General features: G+C 47.1%; 1 protein-coding gene across 1 annotated transcript; it reads right to left on the bottom strand.

Annotated features, from left to right (window-relative positions):
- Positions 1–3721: 3721 nt before the first annotated feature.
- On the bottom strand, positions 3722–17747 carry gad2 (glutamate decarboxylase 2). The gene is made up of 17 exons (XM_086150847.1): positions 17667–17747; positions 16931–17172; positions 16632–16694; positions 16351–16515; positions 15817–16050; positions 14269–14359; positions 13427–13539; positions 12981–13096; positions 12672–12751; positions 12477–12531; positions 11438–11554; positions 10507–10571; positions 10350–10428; positions 10011–10160; positions 7998–8105; positions 6940–7029; positions 3722–4436 (listed from the first exon to the last, which is right to left on the bottom strand). The coding sequence occupies exons 2-17, from the start codon at positions 17004–17006 to the stop codon at positions 4263–4265; spliced, it is 1776 nt and encodes a 591-aa protein (XP_086006973.1). The 5' UTR covers positions 17007–17172; positions 17667–17747; the 3' UTR covers positions 3722–4262.
- Between the last annotated feature and the right edge of the window lie 233 nt (positions 17748–17980).

Genomic DNA, 17980 nt, shown 5'->3' with positions numbered 1-17980 from the left:
TGCCATCTAGAGAGAAGATGCCCTGATTTCCGCACATATTTAGAACATGAATATATTTCTCAGGGAAAATAGCATTACCAATAATCCAAATTTGGATTTTGCAATGAGATTATCATCAGCTGGCGGATCAGAGCTTCTAATCCTGCATAGCTGAAGGTCACTAGGTGGCGTCGGTACGTTCCTCCTCTCATTCCAGAATTCTTCAGCTCCAATAGACTCTGAGTGAGTGAGTTGACGGGAGGCCGTCGGGTTGTTGCTGTTTTATTGTGCGTGTCGTTTGTGTGTGTGTGTGTGTGTGTGTGTCAGGTCTCTCCAGGCTTGACTCCTCTCCCAGACAATGCTGTCTCCTGGAGGAGCCTCCAGGTGGAGGTGGATGGCTGAGAACATCCCGAGTGCACTCATGAAAAGAAGCGTGGAGTTTCCACCCACTTTTTATTTTTATTTGACAATATTTATTCGGATTTCTCCAGGAATAACACACAGATCAGGACAGACGTACGTCAAAGAGAAGCCAGCAGAGCGCTTTGCGGAGCAGAAGGTTCAAAAGTGCACGTGGGTCGGATTGGCTTTCCCTTATTTTAAAAAATCCATTTCCTTTTTGTAACATTTTTATATATTTTTTTTTTAAAGGGGCGGCAACGCGTCCAACTGGGTTTTCCCCCCCGGCCTCTGCTCTGTTGCTATGGCAACATACCGTCACACAAACCGAACGACAACTGGGTAGCCGAGGCGTCTTTGGGGAGGGGGGGCACGCGGCGGCGGCGGCTGCTAGAGGGCGAAGCCGAAGAGATAGAAGAAGAAGAAGAAGGTTATACAGGTGCATAGCGAAGAAGCTTCCAGAGAGACATGCTGAGGGGCTACACACACACACGCACACACACACACTCACACTCACACACACATAGATACCCTACATATTCGGAGCGGCGACAGTCTTCGAGCGGAAAAAAGAGAGAGAGAGGACAGAGGAAGCGTGGCGAGGAACACGAGGCAAGGCGGCGTGGGCATGCTGCAGCACACAGAGTCCTTATGGGAAGCCCAAAACACACACACACACACACCCACACACACACACACACACACACGCACACACACACACAGGAGGTCACACGTAAAGGCCAGAGCGACGGCGCACCAATCCACGGGCGGAGCTACACACCGCAGCAAACACCAAAGCTAATTACAGGAGCTACATGTACTGTATATATGAATATATATATGTGTGTATATAGACAGAGAGAGATATAAATAGATATGTATATATATATATATAGGACACAAGCTGGACAGGCAAGGCGTTGCATGCACATGCAAAGGAAGCACGTCTAGCAGCAGCAGATGGAGGGACGGACGCCCGGCTCTCTGGGTTTACCCCGTTACCCCGTTGTCGCCGTGACCAATCGGTGTTTGTGTCGCGGCGCCGCCGCCTTCTTGGACCTCCTGTCCAAGAAGGCATCATGGCCCTTCCAGCTGGAGCCTCCGCTCGGGCTACGTTCGCTTTGCACGTCGATGGACGGCTGTCGGACAGCGTGCATGCCATTAGCTTCACGCGGACACACTAAAGTGCACAACCCCCTCCCGCCACCGCCACCGTACACACACACACACGCACACACACACACCATCGGAGGGGAACTAGACAATACCGTAAGAGTTTCACGAAAGGCAACACAGCTACAAAACACGCCGAGTTACACAGGAGGCAAACACTGTCACAGTTCACTCGTTCACAGAGAAGACGGAGCGCCTCGGGGGCTGTGCGTGTTCACATCCGGGGGGAGCTGAGCCTCTGAGAGACACTCTCTATCACACACACACACACACACACACACACACACACACACACACACACACACACACTTTAAGGTGGAACCTCTCCTGTTCTTTAAAGCCAGTCCCCGAAACATTTAAAATAGAGGATGAGTTCCGACACACACACACACACACACACACACACACACACACACACACACACACACACACACATATACACACGCACACACACCCAGCATAAAAGCCTTCTAGACTAAATTGAATGAAAATACAATATTATATAGAGAAAATATGACTTACTTTACCTCACAAATAGTCTCTGGTTATACGTCTTATATACATGTATGTATACACAAAGATATGTACGTCTTCAAATGCTATTTACAGTCTACCATCCCAAGCGATTGTACACTGGCCGGCCGTGAGGAGCAAAGTTGTGCTTTTCTAACTTATTGGAATGAAAGACGCTACCGAACCCCCGCCCTCGGGGGGTGCCGGGGGTTCGAATCCCGTTGACAAACCCGTCTTCTTCTAGTTAACTGCTGCGCGCTCGGTGCCGAAACGTGATAATCGTTAACACAATCGGCCCCACGGGTTCTTTCGATTTTTTTTTTTTTCGGGGTAAATAGATTGGACCCACGGTTCCGTATTGCTAGTGAATGAACGGATGGAGGTATGGCCAGATGGGGAGGGGGGGGGGGGCTGCTCTCTGCCCCTGGGGTGAGTTAGTGCAAATGATGCCAGGTATAGCTGCAAATCTGATTTTTCCCCAAACTCAGACCAATAACACCTCGGTCCAGGTCTCCCGGCCCCTCATCCTCACTGCGGTTATATTCGTTAAGATTTTCCATCCTGCCGTGTGTGTGTGCGTGCGTGTGTGTGTTTGATTTACGTTCAATAAAGGCTCTTTTAAAGGCTCTTCAGTGTCACCCCTCCCTCCCCCAAACCCCAGCCCCAAAATAAAAATAGTAATCTTAAAATGCACGATAGTTCCAAAAGCAAAGTGCATAAAGGTGTTTGTGTGAGCACCACACACACTGACACACACACACACACACACACACATCGGACCCTGCGTGACGTCTGCACACATCAGGGCCGAAACTTAAATCAAATATAAAAAGGGGGTCTCACTATACGATATTTCTGGCTCCTCTGTATATTTCCATCCTATATTTCCTCAAACAAACGACAGTCGAATGATGACCGATTTAAACGAAGAAGAAAAGGCGAACGCAGAGAAAAAGGCCAAACTCTGGGCTGAAACACTGCCCTCGCAGGCTAAACCCATACCCGCACCTCATTACAGACAGTATCCATCCATCCATTCATCCATCCATTCATCCATCCATCCATCCATCCTTGCACTCTCTCATTCATTTGTCCAACCCTTCATTCATTATCTGTACTGCTAACTTGCAGGATCAGCGATTATTCACCCTCTCATTCACAAGCCAGAGAGACGTCCGACTATTCACTTGCTCATTTACACCTCTGGATGATTCAGGGTCTCAGAAGCTACGAGGGCTCATCACTGTATGGACTTATTGCATCGCGGGGCCAATTGGCGTTCAGGTGAAACGCGCTCACACTCCAGCCCTGGTTGCGGCGTGTGTGTGTGCGCGCACGCACGATTCCCTGAGTAATCCTGGCGTGCAGGAATGCAACTGCGAATCGAAAGCATGGCCGACGGGACGTGCCGTCTTGTGCCGAAAATCTTAAGGATTATAACCCCCCCCCTGCCCTGACGCCACCGTGCACGAATCCCACCGTCGGATGGCGTGTGGAACACGATCGGCGGATTTGACGATACCGATAAATATGCTTTATGTGGGTAAATACAGTGCGAATCTTAAATTAGCATCACGAGCTGCGTAGCATCCGGAAAATGTATGGAAGGTGACGATGGATGGATTTTTTTTTTTTTGTTGTTTTTTTTTTTTCCTGTGGGAGGGAACCGGAAGTACTCGGAGTACCTTCCCGCGGGCAGTCGTTCGAGCTGAGGTAAGGTGAAGTGCTTTTTTTTTTTTTTTTTTTTCTTTTTGTCCCTTTCTGTTTTCAAAATGTCGGTCACGATAAAAACACGGCCACGTTCGGCGGGTGTACGGGAGGCGGCGGTCGAAAAAAATAGATTTTCCTCGTCGACCTATTGCACAAGCGAACTCGTACCACAAAGAATGTACATGTAAAGTCACGTCACGTGCACTACGTTGGGCTGCGCTACACTACAGGAGAGCAGACAGAAGCACTTCTACATGGCTTTGGACCGAGGCCATCCACAGCAAAGCTACAACACGCCACACACGGATATATCTGAAGATCTTGTTTTTTTTTTCTCAGAAATATTCTCTTAAATATGTGACTTTGGAGGGGAGAAAAAACAGAGAAAAGAAGATGTTTACCGATACATTCACCACAGACAATTCATCCGTCAAGAGGGTGGGGGGGGAAACGCGGGGGTTGGGAGGGGAGTTCGGCGAGGACGAGTCTTATAGATCTTGGCCGAGTCGCTCGATCTCCTCGATGAGAAAGTCGATGTCCTCGAAGGTGGCGGCCGGGTTTGAGATCACCATGCGGAAGAAGTTGACCTTGTCCCCTTGCGGTTGGTAGCTGACCATGGTGGTGCCGTACTCCATCATCCTGGCCTTGATCACCGGGGCAACCTGAAAACAGCCGATACATCGACATAAGTTTGGGACGATGGGTCGATTCCGCGGGGCTGAGAAGGTTCCCGCTAACGTCAAACCCACAGGAAATTTACATTATTATAAAGAAGTAAAGGAAAAAATGTGTAATTAGAAAATAGATAAATATTCTTGTTTTGGCAACTGGACTTGAATTTCTTCACCTCTCATCCGAGAGGCTTCTTCAGTTCCAAAGTTTCCGAATATCAGTGATATCATTGTATTTATACAATTAAAAGTAGCACATTGGAATCATTCATTTGTCATATTGTAATGAATGAATGGTTGCTCATAATAAATCCGAAGGTGGCAGAAACAGCTACCACATCACGTAACGTTACACCTCTCCGGAGGCAAAACCTTCCAGATATCAAGGACCTCCAATCAATCAATTACAGAGTCCAGGTTGGATTCAGCCAAACTGATGGATGGATTCATTGCAGTTCAGTTCTCAACCCCAGTTTAGGTTTTGGGATCAGTTTTGAAAAGAACCTTCAGATCTCCGGGTTTCCCTTAAGACTCAGATCCAATCAGAAGGAGGAGGTCAATCGGTCGTGTTAAGGTAGTGAAGATGTTACATCACGGTGGAGAGACGTCTGCACCTGCACCATCAGGGTCTCTTATTTGTCTAAATCGGTGGTCGGCAACCTGTGGCTCTTGGCTTGGGAAAATAAATTACCAGTATTTAATTGGGGTGTATTTTATTTGTTTTAATTTCTTTTTTTTAATTTTAATTCGAAATTGGAAGATTATTGTGATCTTGAAGTATTAAAATAAAATTATATTTTTATTATTCGACGTTCAAAATTAACGTCACACTCGCGGAAGCCGGTATAGGCCAAATTTGCAGATGCTGTGTGCAGAGGTTCAGGAGCAGAAGTCCCATAAACCAGGTAAAATAAATATTTATGAAGATATTTTGCAAATACCGGTAATTATTTTTCATTGTTTACTGACAGTGATTTTTTCCCAATTTATTCTTAAAATTCAGGTCAAGGCTCCGCTACACGCTCTGAAAGCTCAAAGCTCAAAATGTGTTCATTACATGAATAAAATTTAATTTTCTCCGTAGTACTTTGTGAATTTCAGAAGCAACACGCTACACACTTATTTATACAAAGTGTAAAGGTAATAAAAAGCAATATATACAATGGTATCTTTATTTTAAACGTCAAAAAGTAATTGCGACTCCCAGTGTTTTCTTTTCCGTGGAAACCGGGTCCGAATGGCTCTTTGGGTGTTAAAGGTTGCCGACCCCTGGTCTAAATGCACAACGGCGGCTGATCGGACCATTCAGGCTCTCTGAGATAACAAACTAGCAGCGGTGGTGTTCTCTGTTCTCTGAAGGAGCAGAACTTGACGAAAGCTCCTTCAGTTGGGACCTTCTGCGGGGCGGGCCGGGGGTACGGGGTACAGATCAGCCCCCCACCCCCCGAATCCTTCTTTTTGTTTTTGTTCTGACTTCACAAAAGAGATATGTGTCCCAACCTCCAGGCAGCAGAGTGCGGCAGTGTGAGTGGTGAAGCTGTTAAAAACAAACATCTCTGGTGGACGGTGACAAAAATGACCGCGGTTCACGGTCGCTGGTTTGGAAGAAGCGAGGCTCTTTTTGCAGCAGACACATTCGCCATCTGTTTGTACTAATTGTCAATTAGCGGCCCCCGCTGGGGTGGGCTCCCCCCCCCCCCCGAACGCCCCCACTTTTACTGCCGGCCTCATTCCCGACCATGAGGTGTTTCTTGTGGAAGCACTTTGACGAGCCTTTAGATCAGGGCTGCCCGCACATCTCCAGCCTAATCGGTACTTCTAAAGGAAAAAAAGATGTACCGACTATAAAAATCTAAAACATACATTTATTTATGAATATCTTGCGTATTCTTTATTGTTGCTGTCTCTGCGGCACGCTCAGAAAGACATAGGCTACAATCGGGCGCCACTGCAGCAAAGCGTTTCCCAACTGCCAAAAAAGTCTGACAAGATCAGACAGATAAAAATACAGCTCAAGACACGCTACTTCTGCCTTACAAGAAACTGAATTTATGTCTCTAGAAATTTCACGTTCAATAAGTTAAGTCCAAAAACGCCGCTCTGCATTTCCCTTCTTGGGAATAGCAATGGTCGACTGACAGAAGAGCCAAACGCACTTAGAATATGAGGTGGTGAAAATGAAGTCCTCCCGCCGACTCATTTTCACGCTCTTTCTCAAGTTGAGTGTAAATAAATTGGAAGTCAACTCAGCGACTGGCTGGCTAGCTTGCCGGAGCTTTCCAGAAGTTGGCGTGAATGAACAGGCATACGTGGCGTGGTGACGACCTGCTTGTCAAAGAAAAGATCAAATGTAAGACGTGCTGCCCTGGATGCCAATCTACTGACGGCCGTCACGGTGCGGACGGATGCTAGCCTCTCGTCCGTCACCCGTTTTAGACGCCCGCAGCACATTTGCAGGATCCCTCAGGTGGGCCTCCTATTTGTGCTCACCCACCTTGTGCAAGAGCTTCTTTCTCTCTTCTTTGTCCTCCATGTAGCGGATCCCGGGGGGGAGGTACCAGAAGCAGACATTGGTGTGCTGAGGCTACCGGAGGGGGAAGGGGGAGAACAGTGAGACTCCGGGGCTGAAAAGCAATTCCACATTAGCCAATTGGGTCGCCCCTCCATGGGGAACAGGCCGCACCTCCGAGAGACATGCCAAACATACATACATGAAAAATATACCGATTCAGCCCGATAATACCGTCGCGTGCAGGAATATGATCGTATCGATTGATTTGACATAAAGTCCATATTTTGCACGCTCACACACACACGACCTGAAAAAAAAACCCGCTGGCCCTGCAGCCATCGTTTGCTCCAGATCCAGCCGTCGCACCGAAAGCTCTGAAAGCGCAAGTGGTGTGTCCATTTCACAGCGCCGGAGGAGATTCAGGTAGCAGACTTCCATCTGGGTGTAAAAGAAGGAAGCCATCAAGTGTACTCCGTGTCTGAGAGGTAGCAAAGGCCCCGTCCACATTATTTTTATGTGCCCAAAAGCCTCAGACGGCTCTTCGTTTTGGCGTCAGGGGCTCGGTTAGAGTGACCTACCCGCCCGCGGAAAAATCCGGTTAGTCCTGCATGGGTCTACCCCGCCTCAGATGGATGTAATGGCTCAAAATGGACGTACAGACAAGTGGACGCCTGGGCCGTCGACCAAAAAGGACGTTGATTTTTCTCCTCGGTGCTCTGCGATACCCTCCGTCAACGGCACAAAAACAATAAGCGGTGACACATTAGGAGACACAAATGACCGCGGGTGCCGGGGTTTTATCTTAATAACCCCATCGTGGACACGTATGCTTTTGTTGTTGCGGTTCTGCTCGGCGGAGCGTATTTCAGACGCCGTGCCATTCATATGTATATGAGCAATTATGGGCCATTATGCTGTTCATTTAACATAATAGCGGTGCATTATACCGGCAGCCGGAGGTAGAATGGCAGGCGCCGGCACAAAAAGGCGGCGCCCCAGTGCAGGGGCGCGTAGAGCAAACAAAAAAAATGTGAACCTACTTTCCCGTCGAAGACCATCTCGTATCCCTCCCGATCTTTGATCTTGTTGTACAGATACTCCGACAGCTCCAGACACTTGTCAATCTGGGCCTCGAACCCGATGGTGCCCTGGGTGAGAGAAGGGATTCCCGCCTGTTAGTTTCGGAGAATTTCTGAGAACGATTCGTCATTCGGCATTTGGACAAAACACCAAACCAAAATCATGGAGCCAACAGACGAAGCCTTTGGGGCGATGGCGTTAAGTGGAATTTAAAGACCCACCTGGTCCCTTCTGGTTCGGACTGAGGTTGAAGTGGCGCTCTGGGAGCCCGCCAAGTCAACTCGATTGATTTTTAATGCCCCTTACCCCCTCCTGGCCTGGGTTCCGCGCACAAGGCGGGTCCATCAATCTGCTCTGACTGGAAATCGACGGGCTACGTAAATAAATGTGTCTCCGGATTAAACGGGACGTCTTGATTGTTATAAATATTTGGAAATCTGGCTGGTCACCGGCCTGTGAGTTCCTTGCGTTCCTCCCCTGCGGCCGTCGGCTGGCCGAGCGGCTCGGACTAATCGCCGCCTCCCCCTGTCCTGATTCTGTGGATCACGTTACAGTTTTGTTTGGTTTATGAAACAGATCTCCAACCTCCTTTAATCTGTCTGGGTTGAAGATGATCCAATCATGCTTTAATCCCAGCAGAGGGCCGTGGAAATTAGAGGGCAGTTCTGCAGCAGCGCGGCGGCGCAGGGGTTAGCAGGCCCAACTCCCAGCAAGAAGTTCCCTGGTTGGATTCCCACTGGGGGCCTTTCAACTCTTCAATGTTCTCCCCATGTCTGCGTCGGGTTCCTCCGGGTTCTCGGATGTTCCTCCCACAGGCCAAGAACACGATGGAGGTTCACTGGAGATGGAGACCCTACATTGTCCAGACGTGTATGAATGAAGGAATCATGGCTTTGTCATGCAGCTTTGTGCATTTTAGTTATTAATTCCACCCCTCCAAATGACAAAGTGATGGCATACGGTTTAGAAGCTGGTGGTCCGGGCTGAGCTTCGGTCCACGCGGACACAGAAGGACAGAATCCAAGCCAGACGTCTTTTCCCAGATTCGTGTTCTCACGGATACATGTTTGCGGAAACGTCCGCAGGACGGGTCCTGAACACACCACGGGACTGTTTACATAGTGACCACAAACAAAACCCGCGGCAGGACAACACCAGAGGTTCTTCTGGTCGCAATGGGCTTCACCTCCTCCTCTTGTTTGTACTGAAGCTGCTAAAAACCTGGTCCACACATTCTGCTGGATTCCGGTCGGCATGGAGCTCCATCTTCTCCCTCATCACGTGGAGACAAATAAAAGCTTTGGAGGCTTTGGACCTGGTGCCTCCACAGGGTCTGTGACAGTTTGGACCCAAAGCTCCGAGAAGTCCATCTTTGAGGAAATACTTTATTCATCTTTTTTAATGAAAAAGAAAATGGAAAGTATTTCCCAAGGCTGACATGCCGTTGAGCAAGACACGGATTAGAATGCAGAAGTTCACTGATGTGCTGCAGGTAAAAGTGAATGGGACTGAATAAAAGGACTTCTTCTTCTTCTTCTTCTTCTTCTTCTTCTTCTTCTTCTTCTTCTTCTTCTTCTTCAGTCATCATGAGTGCATGATAAGATACTATGGCGCTCAAACTCAATCAAATACCCACGTAACATTTGAGAAAAGTACATTTGCTTTGGAGAAATGAGGAGATTCAGGTCCAGAAGCTTTGCTGTTTATTTCACTACTTTGTTTGTATCCTTTGTCTTTCATCATTTATCCATCCGGTTTTTGAAAACAGGATTTGAGCCTAAACCTGATCTTCAACCCTGAAGATGAACGGATTTATTGGCCGATATCTTTTAGGCCTCATGCTTCGCCTTTTACCCAGGAAGTAGTTTTGTATTTTGAAAAAATAAATGCTCCATTGGAGTTCTGATTGGCTGCACCATCACCTTCAGAAAGTCCAATTTTCACGCAAGCATAGAGAAAGCCGCTGTCCGTACCTTGGCTCTCCACATGAGCCACAGCTTGAAGATGTCCACGTGGCGCCCGCACTGCAGGGCCTTGTCGCCAGTGTCGTAGGAGAGGTCGTACTGCTTGTCCTGCTGGAAGAGGTAGCAGGCGTGCATCTGGTTGCAGTTCTGCATCAGACCCTGTGGAGACACCAGACCCGGCCAATCAGCGAAAAAAGAAAAAAAAAAAAACGATATATAAAAATAATAAAAATAAAAATAAAATGAAAAGAAATTTATATATAAAATAAAATAAAATAAAATAAAATAAAATAAAATAAAATAAAAATAATACAAATAATAAAAAAGTCAAATGGCGGCAGCGGCTACCTCTTCTCGGACCAGCAGGGCAGAGCACTGCAGCGGCACCGACATCATCTTGTGAGGGTTCCACGTGACAGAGTTGGCCCTGTGGGAGCACCAGGAACAGCGACGTAACACCACCGGATATATGCTCATGGGTTGGAGAGCAGGGAACGGCGCTCACCTCTCCACGCCATCCAGCTTCCACCGGTGTCTCCTGGACATGAGCAGACTTCCGCCCCACGCGCCCTGACGGAAGAAGGGGATCTGTGGTTACACTGGAAAAGTTGGGTGTCTCTGTAGAGATACCCAACGTGAATCTACGTATCCGCAGCCTCTGCTTTGAATCTGACCTTTACTTTTTTTTAACCAGGAAAAAAAAGCTGATTGAGATGAAGTCTAGCATTCCTGCAGTTGCCCTTAAATCCTTAAAGTAGATAGTGTGAGTGCCTATGCTTATATAATGTACATATATACAGGACTGTCTCAGAAAATTTGAATATAATGATAAAGTTCTTTATCTTCTGTAATGCAATTAAAAAAACTAAAATGATATTTACATGATATTCTAATATTTTAAGATCAGATTTTGGAGTTTTCTTAAGATGTAAGCCATAATCAGCAATATTAAAATAACAAAAGGCTTGCAATATTTCAGTTGACTTGTAATGACTCCAGAACGTATGACATTTTTGTTTTTGTAATTGCATTACAGAAGATAAAGAACTTTATCACAATATTCTAATTTTCTGAGAAAGCCCTGTATACAAATATGCACACATGCACTATAAACGACCTGTTTGAGCGGTCAAAGAGGCTGCGGTCCCGTCTACGCTGCATGGAAGGGGACCAAACACTGGGACCTCTGATTTCCTCTTTAGTTAAGATGGCGGTGTCCCTTAATAGAGGCGTCTACTGGCCACTGATGGAGCTCCGTCACGGCGAGACGCCCCCGGCTGTGATTTATGGCCATCATTTCAGACTCTCCCGGGGTCCGGAGTCAGATGGCAAACGGCCAGTGGCTATCTATCGGCGAGGCGGATGCAATACACTCGTCAAACCCCGTGTGTGACGGAATCGTGACGCTTTCTTTTTTTGACGGCGGGGGAACTCACGTCCACGTGCATCCACACGTTGTACTTCTTGCAGATGTCAGAGATGGAGATCAGAGGGTCGAAGGCGCCGTATACCGTCGTACCCGCCGTGGCGCTGACGAAGAAAGGCACGAAGCCCTGGGACGGATAGATCATATATATGTATGTATAAAAGAAAAATGTATGCATAGAAAAATGTAAATGAATGTGAATAAAAATGTACTTGGAATGTATGTGTACAGAATGAGAAGAATATACATATATATAAACATGTACACACACAATGACATGTATACATTTCTATATTGATATGTAGATATCTATAGATACATAAATATACAGAGTAAGATAGAATCAATATAAATTCAAAATGACATATGTATACTGTTCACAGATATATATAATTAGATGGATATAAAATGTATCTGTAAAAAATGATGTAGATATAAATTATACTGTATATGTAGTATTCACTTACAGACTGGAGATAAATAATTGTGTAGAGCAAGAAACACATTAAAAGTACATATATATATATATATATACACACACACACACACACACACACACACACACACACACACACACACACACACACACACACACACACACACACACACACACACCCAATAAGACATTCAAAAAAATATATATATTCAGAATGAGATGGGTTGTCCAGTCACAGACTGGGATATAAATATATATCCCAAATGAGACTGATATTGAATATATATGTATGTATATATATATATATATATTTTTTTGTTATTATTATGGATGGATGGATAGATATGTATATATTTTATGGATGGATGGATAAAAAAACATATATAAAGAAGCGCAGAATTAAGTGATGTGAAATATGTAAAGTAGACAGATATACGGGGATATGACAGGTCTACACTGACCCAGAACCAGAACCGGTTTAACTCCAGTATTTCAGAGGATTCAGTCATTCAACATTAGCATTTAAAGGAGAGTGTGTGTATGTGTGTGTGTGTTCATGTGTGTAAGACCATGTGTGTGAGGCATTTCAAGGTATTTACAAATCCACGTTTACCTTCTGCTTGGCCTCCAGTATTCTTCTCTCCAGGTCCGCCGGGATCATCTTACCGCTGCAGGAGGACACAGTCAACAAAGTGTTTTATTATCAATGAGAATAAAACAATATTTTATTATCAATAACAATAAAAGAGCGTTTTATTATCAATAAAAATAAAAAGTGCTCAGGCGGCGGCGACGGCGGCGGCATTACCTCTGGTCTGCCTTGATGCAGATGACACTCTCTGTCCCGATGCCGAGAGCCGCCGCTCCTTTTTTGATGGAAAAGTGGCTCTGAAAGGTAAATCACAAGGTGAGGGACCTGCTTGAAGATCCAGACAGGAGGCCAGAGAAGACACGCTGACATCCAACGGTCAGGAAGAAGAGGCTGACATATAACCAGACACATCTGAAGCCGGAACATTAGCTCTGCGTCCCCGGCGGTAAAACCGGAAACAAACGCGCCGCGACCTTTACTTGTGAAAGGTCAGCCCGGCTGCCGGGAGGAGCGTCGGGGGCCTACATGTTCAGACGTGAAGGCCACCAGTCTTGGAACGGAAGACATCCCTTTCTCCTTCACCTCGGGGAACATCTTGAAGCGGGCGAGCAGCATGGCGTACATGTTGGAAATGGCACCGCCTAGAGGACACAGGGGATTCACGGTGATCCACGAGCGGCCTTCGTCTCACGAGACGATCCGTCGTTTCTTCCACCGTCGGCGGGAATCGGTTCATTCCAAAAAAATTTTTTTTTTTTTTTTTTAAATAAATCCGTCTTTCCGGAGAAGACCTCCCGTCAGCGGGAGAGGAAGGAGGAGAAAATGGAGAATGAATTTATGCTAATTGGCTTTGAGAGGACGTCTATTTATATCATCAAAATGCAAATTGGTACAAGAGCCAAACCATTTCACTCCTGTGGGGGTGGATGGGGGTGTGGGGGTTTGGTACGCCCCGGCGGCGACCCACGTACCGGGAGAGAAGATGCCGTCTCCTCGGCCGTCTGGCCAACCGATGATTTCCCTCATCTTCTTCAGCGTGACGTACTCCAGTAACACGAAGACCGGAGCCACCTCATAGGTGAACCTGCGTCCCGTAAGAGACCACGTGGGGCAGGTTACACAAATATCACCCCAAGGTGTGTGTATGTGTACGTGTGTGTGTGTGTGTGTGTGTGTGTGTGGGACACATCTCTTCCAAAAATAGCCCCTGTCCCTGTGCAGCTTTGTCACATTCAGAGGTGAAATCTACGACGTTTGACAAAAATGTAAAAGCACCTCCTTTGCAGATGCTGGTATATTTACTAGAATCGAAAATTTAAAAAAACAAACATTCAAATAGACTTTTCATGATGTCACATTTATATTGTCACATGTGTGTCTCATTTAATCAGGAATAAAAAAAAAAATTGCATTTCCAATATATTTCAGCATTAACATGTGGCTTATAAGCATGCAGACATTAAAAAAAAAAAAAAAAAAAAAAAGCCAAATTAAAAGAAAAAAAAAAAACTGCTATGAAGATAATCGTGTTGCTGCCGGATCAGACTTTATCACCCCCAAAACACACACACACTGAAATTAGCCTCAGATTAGCGTGGATTTGATTCCTGCGCTTAACGCCCCCCCGCCCCCTTGAATCCCCCGGGGGGGCAGAGAGGAGGCGCGTCTGCCTTTCATTTCACCCTTTTCATTCAACGTGATTGAGTGACAAAAGGCCGCTATCGGCCGGCGCAGGAGTGGGGCGACGGGGAAGGGGGGGGTTGTCAGGTCCTTATCTCAGCTGCAGATCTCAGCGAGGAGGCGGCGTACTCACATGTTGGTGTTGGCGGTGGATGTAAGCCAGTCGGCCGCCAGGCCCACCATGTCTAAACCCGTGGAGAGCTGGTTGAAGTACCTGGGGTGGGCTGGGAGGCAGAGGTACGGTAAAACGTTTAAAAAAAAGGAATGAAAGATTACCACGTTTGCAGCTGTGTGTGTGTGTGTGTGTGTGTGTGTGTGTGTGTGTAGCAAACAAAAAACAAAAAAAAAGAGAAAAAACACCCAAAATGAAACACATTGAAAATGAATAAACGCAAAAATAAATAAAGGTATTTGAGAGCAAAGGGTTAAATTTAATGAACACACACACACACACACACACACATTCACATTTCTAATCATATATAAACAAATATAGTTTTGTATTATATATATCATTATATATAACTACACAGACAGACACACACACTCACACATTCACATTTCTAGTCATAGTTAAATCAATATATTTTTGCATATGAATTAATACATATAATATATATATATATCTTGCTCTACACACACAGACACACAGACACACACACACAAAAATAATTATACATTTTTAAATTATTACCTCCTGGTTTGACAATAAGTCACTTTTTTATCACCTTATTCTACCCCCCCCACACACACACATACAGACGGGCAAATAATATAATGTTTATGTATGTATGTGTAACATATATATTTATGTGCATACAGTAAATGTTAAGCTCGACATTTTCCTGCTTGGACAATAACATCGGTCCTTTTTTTAGCAGTAAAAGTGGCCACACACGCAAGCGCTCACGCACACGCGGCTTACGACGATCGTTTCAAAATCATAAAACGCAACTGTTAAATTAACGACTTTCAAAATAAAGATAATATTAATACGAGGAAGGTTTTTTTTTTTATTTCTATTTATTCTAGCTGTCTTTTTTTTCTTCCCCCTCCGAGCATCAGGGTGTCGCAGGCCCGCGGAGCTTCATTTTCCCCACGATTATCTCCTGCTATTATCGTACATTGAACGCATCGCCGCATTTATCGGTTCGCTGGCCAGGCGGGAGGAGGAGGATGAAGAGGATGATGAAGAGGAGGAGGCGGCAGACACATACACAAAATCTATTTTATGCCATAAATAAATTTGTTCGAATGTATTTTGATGAAGATAAACGGACGGTTGAGATTTCACACATTATCACCCTCCGATGTAAAATCATATGTATTTCCCTAAAATAATAACAATAACAACAACAACAATAATAATAATAATCATTTGATTTCACAGACCTTTATTTTTAATGTCCCTTAAAATATATTTGCGATATTCCGATTTTCAAATGTGTTTTTAAATCCAAAATGTTATCCTTGTTAGAATTACTATTGTGATCCTTTAATTTAAATCTGTAACCTAAAAAAAATAAAATAAAATAAAACGAGCAGGCCAGGATTGAGGCCGAAAACTGCAATTCCACATTAATATAGACAGTCAAATGCCGCGTTTTTATTATCCCAGTCATTTAATTGATTTAAATCGTATTTCCATCTTGTGCATTCAGATGTCACGGAGAACCCGCACCTGTCTTTATGGCGTATTTGAGCGTGGCCCTGCAGCTGACCAGGACGTCGTCCAGCGTGGCGGGTTCATGCTGCAGCTCCCAGTTGTTCATCTGCAGCAGCTCCCCGGGGTAGTGGAAGTCTATGACTTTGGTTTCCCGGTCGAAGGACTCCACGATGTAGGCCAGCAGGATGTCCACCACCTCCTGCAGGAAGGTCAGCGTCTTGGTGTCGCCGTCCATGGCGGGGAGAAGGTCTGCGAGAATTTGAAAACAAATAATAAATAAAAAAAAATAAACCCAGCCGTGGGCGTGGGAGCGGACGTGTGTTGTCCGTGCGGGGCCTCCACGCCCGCGGGCCTGCGTGCGTCACGTGGATTCCTACGCTATTTTTACCGAACGGTTTTTGAAATTCCTCGGAAAAAAATAGGCCGTGAACGCAACGCGCGTCCGCTGAAGGTGACCTCTGCGTAAAAAAAAAAAAAAAAAAAAAAAGCCGCTCCGTGGGTGCAGTGGGAGGACAGTGACGGAGTTGGGGAGGCGTGGGGTCTCCGTACCTGTGGAGTAGAGGTCCGAGAAGACCACGGCGGCTTTGGCGCAGCTGCACGATTTGGCGCAGCCGCAGCTTCCGGCCGCGGTTGGCGGCGCCACCGGCGTCGCCGGCGGCTGCTTGGCGGCGGCGTCGGCGGCGGCTTTCTCCACCTCCCCGACATTCAGCAGCGCTTTTGGACACAGGAAAGACGGTCACACACACACACACACACACACACACACACACACACACACACACACACACACACACACACACACGCACACACACACACGTGTCCAAACATACCACATAATTTGGATCCAATTCCTCCGGACAGCTTCTGCGCGGCCGCCTGGCACCAGGCCCGGGCTGGGGGGGGGGAGACGGGGGGTCCAACTTTAGCATTGCCGCAGACCCACACGCACGTAATTTCAACGTACACACCCTACGCACATTCACACGATCCGTGGCAAACAAAAAAAAAACGCGCACATACGTGGATGTGACCTGAGGAAGGATGCTGGAGAAAGGCCCTGACGTGCGCCAAACACACACACACACACACACACACACACGGAACAGCGTGGACAAGAGGGGCCACTCACGCGTGCTGGGGCTCTGGCTCCCGGCGTTGGTCCCGGCGTTATCCCCGCCGAGGGTCCAGAAGCCGTGCGTCGCCATGGTGACCGGTCGCTAGGATGTCGGGGCTCCGCGGGCGGCGGCAGCCCATCCGGTAGCGGCGGCCCGGAGCGGAGCGGAGCGGCGGGGAGCGGAGCGGAAGTCCAGCCGCGCGTCCTCACACGGCGGCGGCGGCGGCGGCGGCCGGCCGCGGCGCAGCCCCACGCGTCTGGAGCGGAGGAACGGAAGGAGGAAGAGGAAGAAGAAGAGGAGGAGGAGGAAGAGGAGAGACGCGGCAGAGCCAGGACGCGCACAGGCGCATAGCGTGGCCGCGCAGCGCGGAGCGGAGAGGCGTCTCTCCACGCAAGCGGGGAATTACGCAAAAAGAAGCACGGCCGTGCGCCCGCGTCCCTCCACGCAAACCAAAGAGAGAGAGGGAGAGAGAGAGAGAGAGAGATGTGAAGGGAGGAACAGGGAGGAGGAGGAGGAGGATGAGAAGGATGGAGGGGGAGGAGGATGAAATGAGGAAGAGGGGATGAAGAGGAGGATGAAGAGGAGGATGAGGGTTAAAAGCGCAGAAGCTTCAGCCGCTGGTGAAGATGCGGAGCATCAGCCGTCACCGATTGAATCCAAACTGAATCCACGTCACAGGAGAAACTCCGTCATGACTCCAGGACCTGCCCCCTACCTCATGTCTCCTACATCCTACTTCCTATTTCCTACCTCCTTCCTTCTGTCTCCTTCCTCCTGTGTCGTGCGTCGTGATTCCAAACCTCTCCTCCCGTCACTCACCCTCTGCGCACTGCTTCATCCGCCACAGCCCAGAGACCCATTTCTTGGAGACCCCCCCCCTCCACACACACACACACACACACACACACACACACACACACACACTCACACACACACACACTCACACACACACACACTCACACACACACACACACACACTCCAGCCTCAGGCCCCGGTTACTCAGAGGATATTTATGACGCATCGCTCACTTCATTTTTAACGGAATTTAAATGTGACATTAAGT

This window comes from Fistularia commersonii, chromosome 8, assembly GCF_037954325.1.
Source record: "Fistularia commersonii isolate RoL2024-O1a breed Wild chromosome 8, RoL_Fcom_v1.0, whole genome shotgun sequence".
NCBI lineage: Eukaryota > Metazoa > Chordata > Actinopteri > Syngnathiformes > Fistulariidae > Fistularia > Fistularia commersonii.
The sequence above is the reverse complement of the archived record's forward strand: the minus strand, read 5'-3'. Positions and strand labels throughout refer to the sequence as shown.